The sequence below is a fragment of the Cebidichthys violaceus genome, unplaced genomic scaffold, assembly GCF_023349555.1.
Source record: "Cebidichthys violaceus isolate CVI_PGR_0920_01 unplaced genomic scaffold, fCebVio1.0.p SCAF_17, whole genome shotgun sequence".
NCBI lineage: Eukaryota > Metazoa > Chordata > Actinopteri > Perciformes > Stichaeidae > Cebidichthys > Cebidichthys violaceus.
In genome coordinates, this window is record NW_027176340.1 from 2,339,791 (window position 1) to 2,358,784 (window position 18,994).

At 46.2% G+C, this 18,994-nt stretch overlaps 2 protein-coding genes across 6 annotated transcripts in view; both read right to left on the minus strand.

Moving 5' to 3' along the window:
* The window catches only part of celsr2 (cadherin, EGF LAG seven-pass G-type receptor 2), a 53,416-nt gene extending 48,380 nt beyond the window's left edge, over positions 1-5,036 (minus strand). For all 4 annotated transcript variants that reach the window (XM_068711985.1, XM_068711987.1, XM_068711986.1 and 1 more), the window contains exon 1: positions 1,282-5,036. In XM_068711985.1, coding sequence (XP_068568086.1) covers positions 1,282-4,822 — 3,541 coding nt within the window. In that variant the 5' untranslated portion in view covers positions 4,823-5,036. The remainder of the gene's footprint in view (positions 1-1,281) is intronic.
* Positions 5,037-6,655: 1,619 nt separating this feature from the next.
* On the minus strand, positions 6,656-17,966 carry capzb (capping actin protein of muscle Z-line subunit beta). Of its 2 annotated transcripts, XM_068711988.1 has the most exons (10): positions 17,747-17,966; positions 13,213-13,302; positions 10,972-11,093; positions 10,750-10,863; positions 10,504-10,645; positions 10,266-10,382; positions 10,116-10,181; positions 9,831-9,907; positions 9,383-9,484; positions 7,721-7,809 (listed from the first exon to the last, which is right to left on the minus strand). In XM_068711988.1, the coding sequence occupies exons 1-9, from the start codon at positions 17,747-17,749 to the stop codon at positions 9,391-9,393; spliced, it is 825 nt and encodes a 274-aa protein (XP_068568089.1). In that variant the 5' UTR covers positions 17,750-17,966; the 3' UTR covers positions 7,721-7,809; positions 9,383-9,390. The 2 variants fall into 2 exon arrangements, with proteins under 2 accessions (XP_068568090.1, XP_068568089.1); XM_068711989.1 differs by lacking the exon at positions 9,383-9,484 and having other exon boundaries at positions 6,656-7,809; positions 17,747-17,964.
* Positions 17,967-18,994: the final 1,028 nt, after the last annotated feature.

Genomic DNA, 18,994 nt, shown 5'->3' on the forward strand with positions numbered 1-18,994 from the left:
TCCATTAAAACGACGACTCACTCAATCCATACAGTATCTGCTACTCGGTGTCAACTCATCAACCAATACCAAAAACACTTCCGCTCTTTCAGTGAAAGCTTCCTCCCAGCCGTAATCCTCACCTTTCTTATCAGATTTCGTCTTAAACTAGCCTCTTAATAATGCTCCCTGGTTCCATTTCCCTGTTTCTCTCAGACTGTGCCAAGGTCAAAGAGAAGGCAGATTTACAGCGGTTCACACTGCGTCAAATAAGCTCCAACAGAGGGTTAAAACAACACCCCCACTCCCTCAGTGGGTGTAATTCAAGTTCAGTCGCATTTTTAGGGCAAATAAAACTCTGTAATTTGTGCTGGCATGTAAAATGAAAAGGTTGAAGGAACGCAGGCGGTTTAAGACATGCAGGTTTAAGAGAGACAACAGCAGTGCTGAGCATGAACAGAAAAGAAGTTCCCTGGCTCGTTTTGGATCTTCATCAAACCCAAAACAGCGGACCAAATTTAAAATCGTAACCGGCTCTTGTTATCTTAAAATACACCGTCGAACCAGAATTCGTCAGCCTCAAACACATTTGAGCCGGGAACACTGACAGCTATAGCAATTCTCTCTCTGTAAGAAACAACACAACACTTAAAGAACATCAACTGTTCATTTTGACTCAAAACAAGTGATAGAAATAGAACATAATTGAATTAGATCTTTCATTGTATGTGGGAGGGTGGGGGGTGGGGGGGGGGGGGGTGGGGGTGTATGATGAGCAATTATGAGGCACATCAGTCTGCCCACTGTAGTGTGGCTGCCACAAGACAGAGACGCGCTCAGACAGCTATTTAAATCTATTCAATAGACGGAGCTAAATTAGGCTAGTGTAAACAAGAAAGCTCCTCAATGAGAGGTCAAAAAAATTACAAAGGCCCCCCCCCTCTCTCACACACACACACACACACACACACACACACACACACACACACACTAACCAAATGAAACTATTTACCGAACAGACTTTGAATGCTTGAATATATCTTTGTGACTTGGTGCTCTGAGTGATTTTTTGGACGGGGTTGAATGTGGAGTGGGTTACAAATATCCCGCAGTGAAAATGAATCCTCCTTCATGAATATTTCTATTGTAGGGAAATCAGAACACTGAAGCCAAGAAAGACATAGTTAAGTCGCCATCGCTTCCATTATCCGGTAAAGTGAAGCGGAAATGTAAATGAAGAGACAGGACACCTTCTCCTCTCACCGGGTGGAGCAACAACAAAGAGCTATCTAACAGTCTCACCTGACACTGAGATCCTCATGGAGGCCTCCAGGGGCCGGTTGTTATCCAGGGCCGGGCTCAGCTGGATCTCTCCCGTGCTTTGGTTCAGGAGGACCAAGTTCAGCTCGTTTCCCAGCTCGAAGCTGTAGTGGAGCTGATCCGAGACGTCGGGGTCGCGTGCGGGGATGCGTCCGATCACTCCAGTGGGGAAGCTGCTCGATTTGTCCGTCACGTAGTTGTTGAAGATGATCTGGAAGTTTTTCAGCACGGGAACGTTGTCGTTCTTGTCCACAAGTTTGATGTGGACTGTGGCGCGGCTGACCAGAGGCGCAGAGGTGGCCTGGACCACGATCACATACTCGGATCTCGTCTCATAGTCCAGGTCTATCAATGCAGTCAGTTCTCCAGAGAAGATGTCCAGCTGGAACACCTCTGGGATGTTTCCCTCCACTATCTGGTACATAATCTGCGCATTGCTGCCTTCGTCTGGATCTGTGGCCAATACGTGTGCAACCACAACGCCTATGGGGCTGTTCTCCTCCACCATGATGTCAAACTCGTCTTTCTCAAACACGGGGGGGTTGTCGTTCACATCTAGGATCGTTACTTGGATGTTAACCGCTGTTTTCAGAGCAGGGACGCCTTTATCTACAGCGAACGCCTGCAGGCTGTAAACGGGCACGTTCTCCCTGTCTAATCTGCGCAGTGTGCGGACAATGCCGGAGGTGGATTCAATTATGAAATCTCCTTCGCCATCCTCGCCCCCCTGGAAGGTGTAGAAGACGCGGCCATTGAGCCCAGAGTCTCTATCGGTGGCAGAGACCTGGACCACGCTGGTGAACACCGGCACGTCCTCCATGACGGAGCCCACGTAGTGGTCCCTGAGGAAGCGGGGCGAGTTGTCGTTGACGTCGTTCACCAGTATCTCCAGGTACGTGGTATCGGACTTCTGTGGGATGCCGTTGTCTCGAGCGGTGATGGCCAGCGTGTAGGAGACCTGGTCCTCATAGTCCAGCTCCATCTGTGTGGTGACAGCTCCCGTGTCGGAGTCGATGTCAAACTGAGGGATGCTGTCGTCCATGTAGTAGGTGATGCGTGCGTTCTCGCCTGTATCCTCGTCTGTGGCACTTATTAACACAACAGTGGTGCCGACGGGCCTGTCCTCGTTGATGTTGACGGTGTAATGTGAGCTCTGGAACACAGGCCGGTGGGTGTTGGCGTCGGTGACGTTGACGAACACTTTGGCGGTGTCGAGGCGCGTACCGTCACTCGCGGTGACAGTCAGGGCGTACTGCCGTTCTAGTTTGTAGTCTAAAGGCAGCGCCAGCGTGATGAGCCCTCCTCCGCTCTGACTCGTGATGGAGAACCTGTTGCGGGTGTTCCCGCTGGATATCTGATAGGTCACCACGCTGTTGATGTCCTGGTCCACGGCCGACACCGTCACCACGCTGGTCCCGACGGCTGCATCCTCGTTGAGTCGCATGTAGTACGCCTTCTGGGTGAACTCTGGGTTGTTGTCGTTGACGTCTAGAATAGTCATGCTGATGCTGGCGGAGGAGGACATGACAGGGTAGCCGTGATCTCGGGCCTCCACTCCAAAGTTGTAGAAATCGACGCTCTCCCTGTCCAGCTCGGCTGCCACTACAATCCACCCTGTGCTGTTGTTGATGGTGAAGGGGAAGTTTGGCGTGGTTTCCGTGAGGCGATACTCCAGCCTGGAGTTGTCGCCAGAGTCTGCATCCACGGCTTGGATGTGGATGATGGAGTATCCCAGCGGCACGTTCTCCAGCACCGTGGCCTGGAATGGAGTGCTGACAAAAATGGGGGCGTTGTCGTTGACATCCAGCACCTGCACCGTAACCAGGCCGCTGATGTTGGAGAGCGGGGGGCGGCCCCCATCCTGAGCCCTGATTCTTAGAGTGTATTCTTTGTTCGCCTCGTAATCCAGGTGACTCACCAGGTCCATGTTACCCGTCTGAGCATCGATATAAAACTGCCCCCGGGTGTTTCCGCTCATGATGCTGAAGTGAACCACGGCGTTGCTCCCTCTGTCCTGGTCTGTGGCGGTGACCTGCAGGATCTCCGTGTTAGGGGTCATGTCCTCTGGCACCTGGACCACGTAGCGCTTCTCGCTGAACTGGGGAGCGTTATCGTTGTCGTCCTCAACCACAATGTTAACGGTAGCTGTGGCGCTGCGGGGCCCGGGGTCACGGCCTTGGTCATTCGCCTCAACCAGCAGCATATAGGCCTCCACCTCCTCTCTGTCTACCAGGCCTTTGGTGCGGATCACACCAGACCTCGAATCAATCTCGAACACATCGTTGGAGCCGTTGCTGTTGATGATGCGGTAAAGGATGTTACCATTAACAGGTGCATCCCCATCCGTGGCCCTCACAGTTAACACCTCATAGCTTATTTCCAGATTCTCCCTGATGCTTTCCTTGTAGTCCTGCTGCTCAAACACGGGGTCATGGTCATTGGTGTCCCTGACTGTGATAGTGAGGGTGGCCATGGCCGTGCGCCGGGGCGTGCCGTGGTCGACCGCGGTCACGCGGAACACATGAGTGTCTTTAGTCTCCCGGTCCAGCACCTCTACCGTGGACACGGCACCGTTGGCCGGGTCCACAGCAAAGAGGTTGTTGGAGCGGCTATCAAAGAGAGCTTCTATGAAATACTCCAGCCTGCCCGCCTCCCCTTCATCCACATCCACTGCTTTCAAAACAACAACCGAAGTCCCAGCTGGCTTATTCTCTGCCACGGACACTTGGTACATAGGAGGTTGAAACTGAGGGCTGCTGTTGATGCTTCTCCTCCTTCTGCTCACAATCCCTGAATCAGACCCAGCTGCCTTTTCCAACAGCTTCCCTAGGTGGCCCTGCCTGAAGGAGCCCTGCCCCACACACCAGTGCACAGAGACGGGGTTGACTTTAGCGCTCAGTCCCTCTCCTGTGAGCACATCACAGAGCAGGTCCAGCTCCACGAGTGTGTCCTGCCTCCAGCACAGCGTCTGGGACACAAACAAGTCCCCCTCGGAGAAGTAAAAGTCCCGACTGTTGGTGACTTTGCAGCGAATCGGTGCTCCGGGTAGCAGACCCCCCACTGCAAATAGAGCAGAGCCTGCTTGGTGGCACTCTGTGCGTTGGTGGCTGTGGGTGCTTAACAAACTGAGCACCTCCATGTCCCACTGAGGTTTTCTTTTACGCTTGTTTGAACAGTTCCTACCGTGAACATGCACGTCGTACTGGCTGGTGAGCAGATGCCTGTAGCCGGAGTCCGTGCAGTCAGCCACGGTGTACACGGTGAAGGGGTTGGAGCGCAGCGAGGCGCACTTTACCGAGTCCGAAACAAACACAATGCCCGCCGCCGCGTCTGTCCCCAGGAAGCGCTCCGTGAATTTGGGAGCGAGTACCTGATCCAAAGCGCACCGTGCGCCCCGCTCCGCGCCGGCCACCACCGTCCTTGGCCCCACATCCTCACTGATGTGAACGGTGTAACAACGCGCCAGCGACACCAGTTTACACCACCAGAAAATCCACAACAAATCCCATTTAACGAAGTGCATCGCTCCTCAGTTTGTGTTCTACCGGGTCTCCGAGTGGGAATCTCCGCAGCTCCCTATTCCGTTAAACTTTCCGCCTGTGAGTTTCCCTTTGTTGCAGAGGAGCCATGCTCTCAGCGGGCGCACTTCTCTCCGGTCACTCCGGCTGATTTGGAAGAGGTAGACCCGCAGTAACCTTGTCCGGAGCGGCTTTCACTCACTCACTCACGCCGGCAGCAAAAACAGCAGCAGCAGCAGCAGCAGCAGCACCTCCACTCGATCCGCGTAACTCCGCTTGAATGGTGAAAATGGCTCCAGCTCCCCCCCCCCGCGCGCCTCAAGGCTCCTCATTATCATAAACCTGTGTGTGTGTGTTTGTGCGTGAGAGAGAGAGAGAGAGAGAGAGAGAGAGAGAGAGAGAGAGAGAGAGAGAGGGAGAGAGAGAGAGAGAGAGAGACCCCTGATAAATGGTAACTTCCTAAAAGCTTCAGTCATGAACCGAAAACAATAAAAAACAAGACTTGCATGTTGTTTACTTGACAACACTGTATGTAAATATCGTATTGCTTGCCATGTTTGAATAATTAAGCTGTCTGTGCTGCCAGTGTTATCTTTAAATTATATTGGTTTTATTGAAGTTTTTATTAGAAAACGCAACACTTTACATGACAAAGAGAGAGAGAGAGCTCTGTGGTAGCACACATCAACCCCAGACCTTTAGTATTTCATTGGTAACATGTTCACCTACATAGAGCCACCACCTCTCACAAAGGGTTTACTCATTAACTGGCGGACATTCCTCAACTGGTAGGTGGGTAGTGGTCTTTTAACCAGACATAGTGAGTCAGGTTGTTCTTTCACCAGATGCCCGGAGTTCAGAAATCCTCGAAAAGAGGACAAATTAAACGTAGTTATTTTGAGTTGATCCCTTGTTTTCAGATCAAACACTTTTCTATTTTTTTTAAAAACGGGAGCTGTAAATATTATGAAGTCAACTCTGTTATGAGATACATGTGGAATAAAACATATAACTGCATTTAGATTGAGTACAGACAAGTGAAATGTTTGAGAAAGACCATGAAACCATGTGCTGAACGTCACTGACACCTAGTGGACAAACGGCAGTCACACAGTTTGAGTCAATTATTATTGATATATTATCGTGTAATTTAAAAAGGTCCAGATTGAGAAAATCTCCTCGTGCAAAGGTCCGGAAAATTACAATAATATCTAACTTGCGAGGAAATGGTGCATAGTTACAAAAATCATTTCACCTCAGGTTGATAGCAGACCACCTCAAGGTGTCACTCAGAGAGAACCAGGACGTTCTGATGTAGCATTTCAAAATTAAAGCCCTTCAAAATCGCACGCATGAGACAATTTGTCTAATTTCAGATTAGAGTGAAACCTTGAGATGGTCTGCTATCAACCTGAGGTGAAATGATTTTGTAACTATGCACCATTTCCTCTAAAATCTAATCTGAAATTAGACAAATGTTCTCATGAATGTGATTTGAAGTTGGATAATGAATGGGACTTTGAAGGGCTTTAATTTTGAAATGCTACATCAAAATGTCCTGGTTCTCAATTGGTCAACTTTTTTCCCAGGTTTTCCAGGACACATGAAAATCCTTTTAAAGAGTATTTATACCAAAGATTATAACTAATCTTATAAATATATTTCATATTACAACAACTGGGCTTTGCTACTTCATAGTGGGTTATAAACAATGAAATACATTGTAATATTCTGCTTATTAATACTTAAGGTGATTCCAATGGTGGTGTGGATTGTCAAGTTGTCCACTAGCTGTACTGAACCTTACCTCAAAAAACAATGAAGAACAAACAAATAAGGAGCTTTTTACTGTTTTTATTGTTGCTGGAGGCTCTAATACAATATGAATCATAAGCTTTACAAAATAAAAACAAAAACAAAAAAAAATACAACAAAAAGATTCCCCTCAAAAATGGAAACAAGACAAAGGTTTCCACTGAGACACAATGACAAACTGTGACCCCCAACAAAGACGTAGTAGGTGAGGAGAGAGAGAGAGAAGCTGAACAGAGGGGAGGCATGTCATGTTATACACAGTGTAGGGGGGGGGGGGGGGGGGGGTTGACGGTGTGGGTGTAATCACCCGGTGATTATAACAGTCCATACCCCATATGTTTGATAAGTCCACATCTCCACTCACTGCAGCCCCACACCGGCTCACATGCATGCGGACATAAAGAGTAAAAAGATCGTAACACAAACCGAAAGGCCGCCCTCGTGGTTACACGTTTAACCAGAAGAATGAAAGTTATACACCGACAGTGATCATTTTATACAAATATATCAGGGGGGGGGGGTAGGTGCTTTGAAATAAATTTGATGTACAAAATAACGACTACGCCACCTAGAGCACCGTGTCCGATCCCTCGAAGGAGGAGGCCAAACGTGGCTCGTTTGAAACTGACCGAGGACACGTCAGCTGTGAGAACATCAGGGATAATTACTACAATGACCCTCACACTGCAAGGTCATCATTAACTGTGGTAATACTATCATTATATTCATAACAATGGGGAGAGAAGAGAGAAGAGAGAGGGGTGAAGGGAGACAGCGGGAGCGGTGAGTGAACGGCTTCATGGCAGATGAGACGCATGAAAACAAAACCAGACAGGAAAAAAAAACAACAAAAAAAAACAAATAAAAAGCTATGCATTTTCTCCTTTTTAGTTTTTTTTTTCACAAATAAACAAGAGTGCAGCACTGAAACCGGCGTGGAGGGAAAGAAGTAAAGAAACAGAGAAAAGATGGCGGAGATGAGGCAGAGAGAGAGAGAGAGAGAGAGAGAGAGAGAGAGAGAGAGAGAGAGAGAGAGAGACAGAAGAAAGAAACAACAAAACAAAAAAACAAAAAAAACAGTAGCAAACTCTAGCTGGTATGTTTGCGTTTGAGGGCCTCCATCAGGTCGACTTTCAGAGCCTCCTGCTTTGACTTGTCAGCCAGAGTCTGAACACTCCTGTGTGAGAGAAGACAAACAGAGAAGAGAGACGATCAGCGTCCACAAGATCAAAATAAGAGACAAGAGAGAGAGAGAGAGAGAGAGAGAGAGAGAGAGGAGAGAGAGAGAGAGGAGAGAGAGAGAGGAGAGAGAGAGAGAGAGAGAGAGAGAGAGAGAGAGAGAGAGAGAGAGAAGAGAGAGAGAGAGAGAGAGAGAGACGGGAAAAGTTTCTCCAGCGAGACAGAAACACTGAGTTCAAGAGCAAAGTTAGTCCAGCTCCTGTATGGAGAGAAGACGGTGAAGAAGATGCGTCATCACACATTGACTGGACACACGGCACACATTAATGTCAGGCAAATAAAAAGCAACAGTTAGTGATGACGTCATGCTGCTTCACCTGCCGACGCTGAAGATGAATAATTAACTCGCTCTGCTTTAAAGGAATAACTCTTGAAGGAAACATGATGTTAAACGCTTCCCCCAATTATTTAAATTAATTGAGACGCTTTTAGATCTTTCCATTCTCTGTGGAGTTGTATACTAACGTCAGTCAGTCTGTTTCAGCTAGTGTTACAAAGCGCCGCGCTCACGATCAACACACCGTTTAAGGAAACCTTATTTGGGCAACAAACTGCGAAAAACATCAGGGGCGGCGACCGCTTTGAATACTCTTGACACGGTTTGTGTGTCGCTGCCTCAGAAGGATCGTCTGTTAAGACTACACAAGGTAAACAAAACATGCACAACGCGGCCTGAACAGCTGCTCAATGTTCAACAGAATGTATTGGTAAAGCGCGCACGCACACACACACACACACACACACACACACACACACACACACACACACACACACACACACACACACACACACACACACACACACACACACACACACCTAACACACATCTTTGTTTTGGGCGGAGCAACTTGTTTGAGTGTAAACCACTAAAAGGTTTGATGAAATCTTAAGTAAAGAGGTAGAAGTGAAACGTGTGTGTTTACATGTTGAACGACCTCGTTAGCAAGTGTCTCATTTCAAGGGTTAATTGTAATAATAAATGTTATTTTCGGAAGGCTCCCTTGACCGTACAGCTTTAAGATACCTGATGAAAATCAGATTTAGAGTATTAATAATAATAATACCATGCAGTTTGAGGCACAATCCATGCAGTTGTTTGCGTCGAGTAGAACTGAATTTAATTATTTTCACAGTTCGTTTCCACTTAAAATATCTGGAGGTTTAAAAAACAAAAATTTTTCTTCAGGAAATAAAAGTCCTTTAAGGTCTGTAAGGAGCTTTTTAAATGTTTTTTAAATGATTAGCTAATCGTTCTATTTCATGATGTTGTATGTTGGGATAACTGCCGATAACAAGAAAAACAATTAAGATGATTATTAAAAATGCTGGTTCCTTAATTGGATAGAACCAGGAGGAGAGTTCAGACCGTGCTTCAGTCTGAAGGAGTCAAAGATATGTCTGCAGTAAATATTATCTTCGAGCAACATCGTCCCGGGTTAATGTTGTACTTACCAATACACGCTAAAATACACACAAACACACACACACACACACACATGCCAAGGTTGTACCTCTGACCCTAGTCAATGAAGATCTGACGCTGGGTGAGGACCTGCGACAGCTCCTTCTGGAGCTGTCGGTACTTTTGGTTATCGGGCAAAGACTCAATAGATCTGCAGCACAGAGGAGAGGCAGCAGGGAAGGAGAGGTGACAGAGGGATGGACAGGAGGACAGACGGTGAGAAGAATGGCAGCAGAGATGTGGGACAGAAGGCAATAAATAAAATAGGATCATAGAGGAGGGATGGGGAGGAGGAGGAGGTTAAGCAAATACAGAAGAAATTCAACCGAAGAGGGGAAGCAAAGGAAGGTTTAAATAAAATATAAAAGAAGAAAAAAATGGCAGAAATTGACAGATGGTGATGCAGAAGTAAATGGACTCTTCTCTCAGTACGACTGGAAGTCCTGTAAAAAAGGAGAGAGGGAGGCAAGTCATGGAAGCAGCTCGTGTGGCGGTACCTTAGGCCGTTGACGATGTCCTTGGTCTTCCCAAAGTAGATTTCATTCAGCGTGGAGCGAATCTTGTTCTCCATATCCTGGAACGCAAATCAAAACATTCCTAACTTTAAAATCCGCCTCGATTCTTCGGGTTATCGACATAAATGTATGCAACCGCTAAATCCCAATGAGGGTCTGCAGAGTCCCCGTGTAGGAGACCTTTTCTTGAGAAACAATACATTGCAGTTGAATTAATGCCGAGGCAGTGAAACGAGTTCAAACGAGCAGGACATCACATATACTGACTTCGACGAGGCGGCCGATGTTGGCGATGTGGGGTGAGGACTCTCCGACCGTCTCGTCTTTCTCCATCTGTGAAAAGAACGAGACGCATTTGAGTCAACGGACGACCACAAGCGGACAGCGGCGGTTTTCACGGCTAGTCCAGCACGTTACCTGTCTAGTAAGACTGCCGCCCAGGTTCATGGTGCCGGAGCCGGTCTTGGTTGTCTGGAGCCACAGCATGACGGTGGAGGTGAGTTTGTAGTGAGCAGTGCGGCCGCTGGACTTCTCCTGCTCGCACAAAAAAAAAAAAAAAAAGACGCAGCAAGCAGTGAGACAACACTCATCTCCTACACGGACTTCATGTTAACCATCATCTGCAAATGTCACGCACGGTTCTCGTCTTTCTCACCTGCACCTCCACCACATGGATGGAGTCCCAGCACCCTTTGATCTTCTTGGATCCATCCCCGGCCTTCTTGATGAGAATAACTCCTGCGAAGCCATGATCCAAGTCCCAGAGGTACACAGAGGACACGCCCCCTTCAAAGTACCTGAAAAACACATAAAAAAAAAAAAAAAAAAAAAAGGGTCACAAGAGGGCGACGCTGAGCGTTTATTAAAACGTCCCATGAGGTCGCTTCCCCCCGGAACTCACAGGTCTCTGTACTGGTCAAAGGCGTTATTGGCTTCGACCTCGAGTTTCCTCAGGCGAGCTGAAGGCATTGCGCCGTCTTCAATGGGAGGTTCATACTTATTACTCCACGGGGATCTGGTGATTTAAAAACATTACAAAACCCATGAAAAGCCAAGGAACACGCTTCGGTCTATTTGACAGGTCAACGGATCGTTATGCAGTTAGTGCAGTCATAAACTCCACCTGTAGGAGTCGCCGTCTCGGTTGTAATCGCAGAGCAGATAGTCTTTCCCCACCACCTTGTCCCGGGCAATCTTCAAGGGCTGGTCCACAGAGGAGAGGAGGTCCTCACACAGACTGGGCACCTGGACGCATGCACACACACACACACACACGCACACGCACACACACACGCACACACACACACACACACACACACACACACACACACGGAGAGAAAAAAAGCTCAACATCAACACACTGTTCTCCACAGCACGGATACGTTCAATGTGCTCAGCTGCAGATTTTTCCCCCCAAAAGTTTGCAACACATCTCAACTCCTCAGACAAGTTATTAAAAAAAACATATGAGCAACATATTTTGGCCAATGCAGACTTCCTGTATGAGATGCCAACTTCTGAAAACGCGCAGGACTGAAGGAACAAGAGTAGACAGCAAAAACAAAAGTAGCTTTGTATTTAATCCTCTCATTTCGGTATCTGGAGCTTCGTGTCTTTCACATTCCAGCTCTAATCAATGAGCAGAGGTTACCGAATCAATGGGAAACATAATATCTAAAAAGGATAAGGTGGTACAAATTACTTCTCACAGACTGACATGAACTCCCCTCTCTATGTCCTCCAACATCAGAGTATAGACACAAAGGAGGCACTGTGTCCCTAAAAAAAAAAAAAAAATCCCCCCCGAACACACACCTGGTAGCTCAGACTGGATAAGACAAGAGAAGGAAGGGGAGGGAGAGGGAGAGAGGGAGGGGAGGGGAGGGGGATGTGGGTGAAACAGGAAGGAAAGAGGAGGTGAGTTCAGGTGATTCTGAGTCACCAGGAAGAGTTTGAGCAGAGATGCCGGAGCCAGAAGGAGCCCAGCTGTGGAGGTGATTGACAGCTGTGATAATAGGCGCTAACAACCGGACACAGTGAAACGGGTGAGGAGGGAGCCGCCGACCCCGGGTAGAGAGAGGTTAAAGGTGAGGGAGGAAAAGAACACATTGCGAACAATGGCAAAAGTGTGATTTGATTTTGAGTGTGATTTAGCTTCATTTGTCACTCAGCTGGCACTGCTTTGATAAAATCCACCAAAACTATTTCCTAAACAAACTTCTTTTGTTATATCAAATGCTAAAAATAGCTTCAGTTTCCCAGATGTCACCCTGATGTGCAGCAACTGTCACATGGTATAACAAGAAATACTGAAACAAGAACAAAACCACAAGAGGCCCACACACACACACACACACACACACACACACACACACACACACACACACACACACACACACACACACACACACACACACACACACACACACACTTCTGATATGGACCAAGCACAGACCTGCTGGAGAATGATCCCAGGACAGAAACCAGGGCTCAGCTATTACTGTCATTGTGCACAACGGTTTACTGGGTGACTACACACACACACACACACACACACACACACACACACACACACACACACACACACACACACACACACACACACACACACACACACACACACACACACACACACACACGAGCATAATTAGGTTTTATGAAGGCAAAACGTGTCGGGCTGACACCTTGTGGTCGTTAGTCGATGTTCTTCTCCATCTAACCACTGTTACTTTATTAAAGAGAAAAGTGCTTCTGATTACATCACACACACACAGAGAGAGAGAGAGAGAGAGAGAGAGAGAGAGAGACAGACAGAAAGAGAGAAAGAGAGAGAGAAAGAGCGAGAGAGAGAGCGAGAGAGAGAGAAATAAAGAGAGAGATCATGTCTTTATTGAAGGGTAACTCATTCTGCTGCTGTTTTTTCAACAATAAAGAATAATGTCATTTGAACTACTCAGCCTTGATCTTCCCATGATCTTGGGGGAGAGAGAGAGGTCGGCTTTGAGTCGGTTGTTATCATTCAAGTATAAAATAATGAAGTTTAAATAACAGTGCTGCTTGGCTACCAGCCGCATCACGATGAGACGGTAAATTATAACGTTATCACGATGTGTTGAAATATAATCTTGTAAAATGTTGCATTTGTCCAGAAACCTGAATAAACACAGTTGTTTGAAGATGTTTTCACAGCAAAATAAAATAGATATTAGAAGTAGGAATTATGACCCCCATCATATTTAATTATCACCCAGCCCTGTTCAGGAGCCGGTTGTGGCTCCTGAACAGGAGGTGGTCTGTGAGGAACTCTGCCGTCTGTCTTTCCTGTAAAGAAACCAGAGAGGACGAAGCAAAGACAGGAACTCACCAGGTCGATGAGGTCGCTGAGGTTTTTCTCGATCTGCTGAGGAGGCAGACGCCTCATCAGGTCCAGGGCACAGTCCAGCTGCTGGTCATTCTGAAAACAAAGAGACAACGGTTATAACACTGTACCACCACATCATCACATCACAGTTAAACACATCAGTTCACGGCTGCACAGCCCAGCAGCTTCCCTCCAGGCGTCACATTCAGTGTGTTGCTGTATACTGGTACGTTTCAGCCGTATCTCTCACTAACTTGCAAATAGTGAGTCACTCATAAAACGTTCCGTCGTGTAAAACCATGCATGTCACAGCTGAAGTCAAATATTTCATTTCGATAATTGACAATACTCGTCTTCTTTTAACTGAGAGCAAAGCCACAACGCTCTTCCTCACTTCATCTGAAGCAGAAAGCCAACAATATTAATCGTTTCATCATATTTAAAAAGCTGCTCTCAAGTAGCGTTTACATTCGAGAGCACCTGATCTGTATTATAACACAACGCATCTGTGATGTTCATTGGTATTGAAAGCCCGATCAAATTCCAGTAGGTCAAAACAAATATATATATATATATATATATATATATATATATATATTTGCAAGCAGTTCTAGTGACGCTCCCCTCAGTGAGGCCAAGCAGAGCCAGCGTACCTCCACATCTCTGAACTTCTGCCGTTCAACGAGTTCTTCAGTATTCTGTTCATGCTGAGGATTAAGAACGTCGTGTTCTAACCCAGAGTCTCTCTGCCACGACAACACTTAACACTAGAGCCCCGTGTGCCGTCTTGTCCCGAGTACATTGTAAATCGAGTGGGAATCTTCAGTTTCAAGCTGGAACCTTTAGGGAACAAAATGTCCTCTTTGAGTTACTGTCCCCTCTTCTGTAAACACTCCCTGAGAAAAACACAAACTCTTGTACTGAAAATACGTCGACTGCTGAAGCTTCACAACATCCTCACATAAACTTTTAATGGAGAACAAGGACTATGGATTCTTTCACCCCATCACTTACTTTGTAAGCGCATGAAGATGATGATTACATTAGACAAAACCTGCTTCAATTCATACGGACTACTGTTCAAAGACAGCTGTGTTCTGTAGGAACAAACACACACAGGTATTGGATCAGGACTGAGCATCGGTTTGCTCTCTGTAAACAATGATCTCCTTCTCATCTGTAAAAACGGCACAATGATAAAGGCCTGCTACATTCTGGATGAGCGTAGGAGAGGAGGAGTTGCTGCTGCTGTGGAGGAAATATCCACTGTGATGACTGCAGACAAGGTTTCCAGCTCAGTACACTGAACAGCGCACTCATGATTTGTCATGTGTTAGAGATGAAACGGTAACAGGCGCCAAATAGTCAAATGTCTGACCTAATTGCATTTCACAGCGCAGAAAACCGTCTAAGTTACGAACGCGTGGCTCGTCTGAACACATCCAAAATAAGCGAGGTCAGTGAAGACGGTCCACGACACGTCCAAAGGATGTGAGACGAGCGTCACAGAGCGGAGTGGAATTCCGATCAGCGTATCGACAAACAGCAGCAGGCAGTGTGTCAGAGAGGTCGCACTGAGGTCAACTACAAAACAGGTAAACGTCAACACAACTGTAATTAAGGCCAAACTTCACTTCTATCTTTGGTTACATTCAGCTCCATTTGGAAGTGCACAGGCGCTCTTTCCACGGGATCGCTGAGCAGTTCAAAATTTAAATTTCTGAGCTGCGAAGTCGGCAAATCGCCGAGTGAACTCTGTGCCAAGCGCGGCCAGTTTGTCAGCAAAACGCGCGGTCGGGAACGCAGCGGCGGAGACAAAGTTTGGCAACGGTGACCCAACAAGTGACCCAATGTTTCCTTGCTGCATCCGAGTCTCCCACAGGCGCAGCTTGGCTTGGAAAAGTTCTCGCTGCATCCTACACGTCTGTGGTCACACGTCCACACGGACGTCCCGACCGACCAGTGGGATAGTCCCTCATCCTTCCCACGCGGTGATCGCTGTCAAACACTGAACAAGCCGACAGATTCACAGCAGAAGAAATGAACTGAAGAGTTTCAGAGCTTCTCACAGGAAACTGGTAAAACATGAAACATGAAAACATCAAACTAACGTCAGCCTGGTGGTGCGAGACCCACAATGCATTGCCGAGCGTTTTTTCCTCACACGTTACAAACCCGATGGCTGATCTGTGTCCTTTTGGGCCCGCTCCAGACATTGTCCCGGACAAAGCGACGAGAAGATCCGATTAATTACTGCAAAGCGAACGTACGATGTGACCGATCAATCAAATCGATGTTCAAAACGTGAAACCCTTACTGTATCAATGCAGGAACTGAAGGGAGGTTTTGTAGAATTGTCAGAAATACTGTAACGTGTGGGTTTTGTAACAAACACTAAAAACCTCACTATCATCACAATGAGCCCAAAATTCATTCAGAATCTTCAATCCAGCTATCGACTTTTGCTTTCCTTCTTTGGTTACATGTTTGAGTTGTTTACCGAGGATTGTTTTGTTTTGCACTGAGTCACTGTCCCCGATAAACTACAGTTTGAGAAGCAGCTGGCTTTAACTCCTGCAGATAAACATTCCTGTATGTTTTACCCAGAAGGAAACATTCCTTTAACAAAAACAGTCTCCCCCGTTCACTGCGTCTCTTTGTTGTGCAGCAGCTTTAGGATGAATGAAATGTAAAATAGCTACGCAGGAAAGTCCATTAAGACTTCGTGAACTTATTCATGACAGTCATAGAAGACACAGAAAAGACAGGACTGCATTTCACAGCCTTCCCCCCCAAGAATGTCCGTTTCTCCCCCTTAAATATGCAGCGAGCAGCAGGATATTAGTGAGCAGGGGAGGGCAGACCAGCCACAACATGAAACTCTGGGGAATGTGTAAGAAGACGTAGGAAGTTGAGTAATACTAAAGGGACAAACCCATTATTAAGATAACCCTAACAGGTAACTATCTATCTGACAGTGTCACAAAAGGTCTTTACAGTACCTGAATTTAGGTCAACTTAAATGTTGTATAACTGTGTTTACCAACTTCTGGTCACTTTTAACGTAGCAATACAAACGTCACACTTGGTATTAAAGCCCAGAGATGAAAATGAAATAGAAATTAGTTTTGCCCTGCTACACTATTTGTTTGTCATACTCATTTTATTCACATCCCTTTTAGACGTCGTGGCTTATCTACGAAGTGACTCCTGTTAAGTGCAAAAGCCTGACAGAGTGTACTCATTCAACTGCTTGCTGGTAAAAGGGCAGTGACATGTTATAAAGTAGAAAACCCTTTTTTTTCCCCCCATAAACATTTTTCCTAAAGTTTGACCCTGACCATAACAGAAATTCCGAGGCAAAGTCTCCCGTGCCATTTCCTCCTCCTCCGAGTTGCTTTTTGCCCGTCTTAAAAATCTCTCTCAGCTGATGAATCAGTCCGCACCGTGGGACACCTGCGCTCCTTGACACGGTGTTTACTGGTGCTCCTGTCTCCGTGTAAACAATAGCTCAGACCAACAACCCCTCGGGGGTCGGGGAGGGGGGGGGGAGGCGGTGAGGCTCGGCCAGCAGAATGGATGAGGTGAGGCCGATGAGATTGGGTGACCACGGAGAAAAACCAGCTGCTCTTCCAAACTCAGGCATGAGAAAATCTAGTCTTTACTACCAAAACACACTGCTGTGCTCCATTATGCAAGAACAGCTCATGTCAATATAGATATGGTATAATACATATATGCAACAATATTTTTCAAGCATAAATACATGATCAATTACTGCGATGTCAATGCCATATAAAGCTATTAGATAGGATAATGTAAAAAAAACAACAAAAAAAAACATGCAATAGTAAACAATAACTGCTGGTGTATGATTTGAAGGGAATGTGAGAGTTTAACATTTTCCCATATTCAATTTAGGCAAAGTTAAGATCAAACTCGTCGGCCATGAAAAGCTTGAGGAGGTTGACAGCTTGTCGTGGTTAGGAATAGGAGGAGCAAGCAGTCTTATTTTAGCTACAGGCAACCCGGCGCTTGACTATATTAGCCCGTGTGTGCGTGTGTGGTGCACGACTGGATAACTGTATGTGTGTGTGTGCGCGCGCGTGTGTGTGTGTGTGTTGGGTAGAGGGGGGGGGGGACACACCTTATATTAAGACTCCCCACTAATACTAAACACGATCTTGTGTCAAACCCAAAACATCCTGTGCTAACTTTATGCCTACGGGGCATCTAGCTTGGCTACCTGCTAGCTGCTAGCTAAGTAGTTGGAAGAAACAGCTGCTAGCTTAGCCACGGAGCTAATTCATTCGTATGCGGTCCGGGGAAGTTTTTGCAAACACAGCAACTTAGATGTGTGTCGGTGATTTATACACTTGAATCCCCTGCTGCTGCTGCTGCTGCTGCTGCTCTCGGGTTACCACCCAGCACCTCCAGCTAGCGTTAGCCTAGCTTAGCACCGCTAGCCGTTAGCAGCAGCCCCACCAAAACCCTCTTACCCCGTCCCTGTCTCCTGCAGCTCTACCGCGGCCCTTACCATGTCTGCGGCGGTCTCAGCGGGGCGGGGGAGCACGATGACTGTACACCTTAGCTTTACTACGGTTCAACAAATCACTCCTGGCGTCTCTTCTTGTTATGTTGTTTTTATAGTCCCCCACGGAAGATGTTTTGTTCGCCTCTCCCTCACTGAACCCAGCCCTGTCAGCGAAATTCACTTCCTCAACCGGGCTACAGGAAGGAGGCTGCAGTCAGAAAACACAGGCCTCGGTTGCACATCCGGGTCACTCCGGGCTTTCTCTGCAGCAGCCAATAGCGAAGGTGCAAGAAAGGCATTGCCAAGTATGGAAAGAGAGGAGTGGTGCAGTAAATGTGCACTCACAGGGCAGTAGATAGACAAATACGCTGAATATAGTTGAAAAAAACGATGACTGGAAACTGCTATTAATGCAATGTTTACAGAGTCCCTTTTACCTTTTTTATTATTATCATTATTTTTTAAATGTCATCAATAATGCAAATCAAAATAATGTATTAATATTCCTGTTTTTCTATATTTACTATGTTCTACCTTTATTTCTGATCTGATCCTTTTAATACCCACATATCGTGTGCGATTATAATTCCTTTATAATACATTTAGGTTTTATCTCCCGTAAGCGTAGTTTGATTGGTTTTTAAATGGAATAACAATGTTCCTTTGTTTGCATTATGCACCAACGATTCTCGTATACAAGCAGGTGTAATGATATAGTCAATTTTTACAATACCTAAATGTGTTGATGCTGATGATCAATCATGGTTAATGGGCTGTTGAGGTGGATTTGGCGAAACCTATAGTAACTGGTGGTTCATTAATGCTTTTTAAGAAATATTAAAGCAGAATGAAATTAGTCCTTGTAATGTAAAATCAATACCCAACTCTTTCACCTGCCATTAAGTTCAATGTTCTGGTTTGCCGGTGTTCTCCTTCAGGATTAACCACCAATTAGTGAGTTATTATTCTGGTTGGATAGAGCTGACTTGTATATTCGTTCAAGGATCAAAGGTGCAATCATAAGTACGATTTTTAATGTTTAACAGCTGTACATCAACTCACATATGAGTGAATGTTCCCTAATTGACAATAGGTAAGGTCATTTATCCCCATAGTCTGGGTTAATGTCTTTCGTGTGACAATTTCTCTGGGGTTGGCGAGCAAACTATTAAATATTATTATTTATAGATATTTCTGATTTATTCATCAAATTCTCCATATCAAAGACACCGCGGCATTGTTCAAATATGC

What these genes read in the sequence shown, in the direction of transcription:
- capzb (XM_068711988.1), bottom strand. An exon ending in CGAGACGGCGACTCCTACAG is followed by an intron (nt 10,864 to 10,971) that starts GTGGAGTTTATG and finishes TTAAATCACCAG; the next exon opens with ATCCCCGTGGAGTAATAAGT. An exon ending in ACATCGGCCGCCTCGTCGAA is followed by an intron (nt 9,908 to 10,115) that starts GTCAGTATATGT and finishes TTTGCGTTCCAG; the next exon opens with GATATGGAGAACAAGATTCG.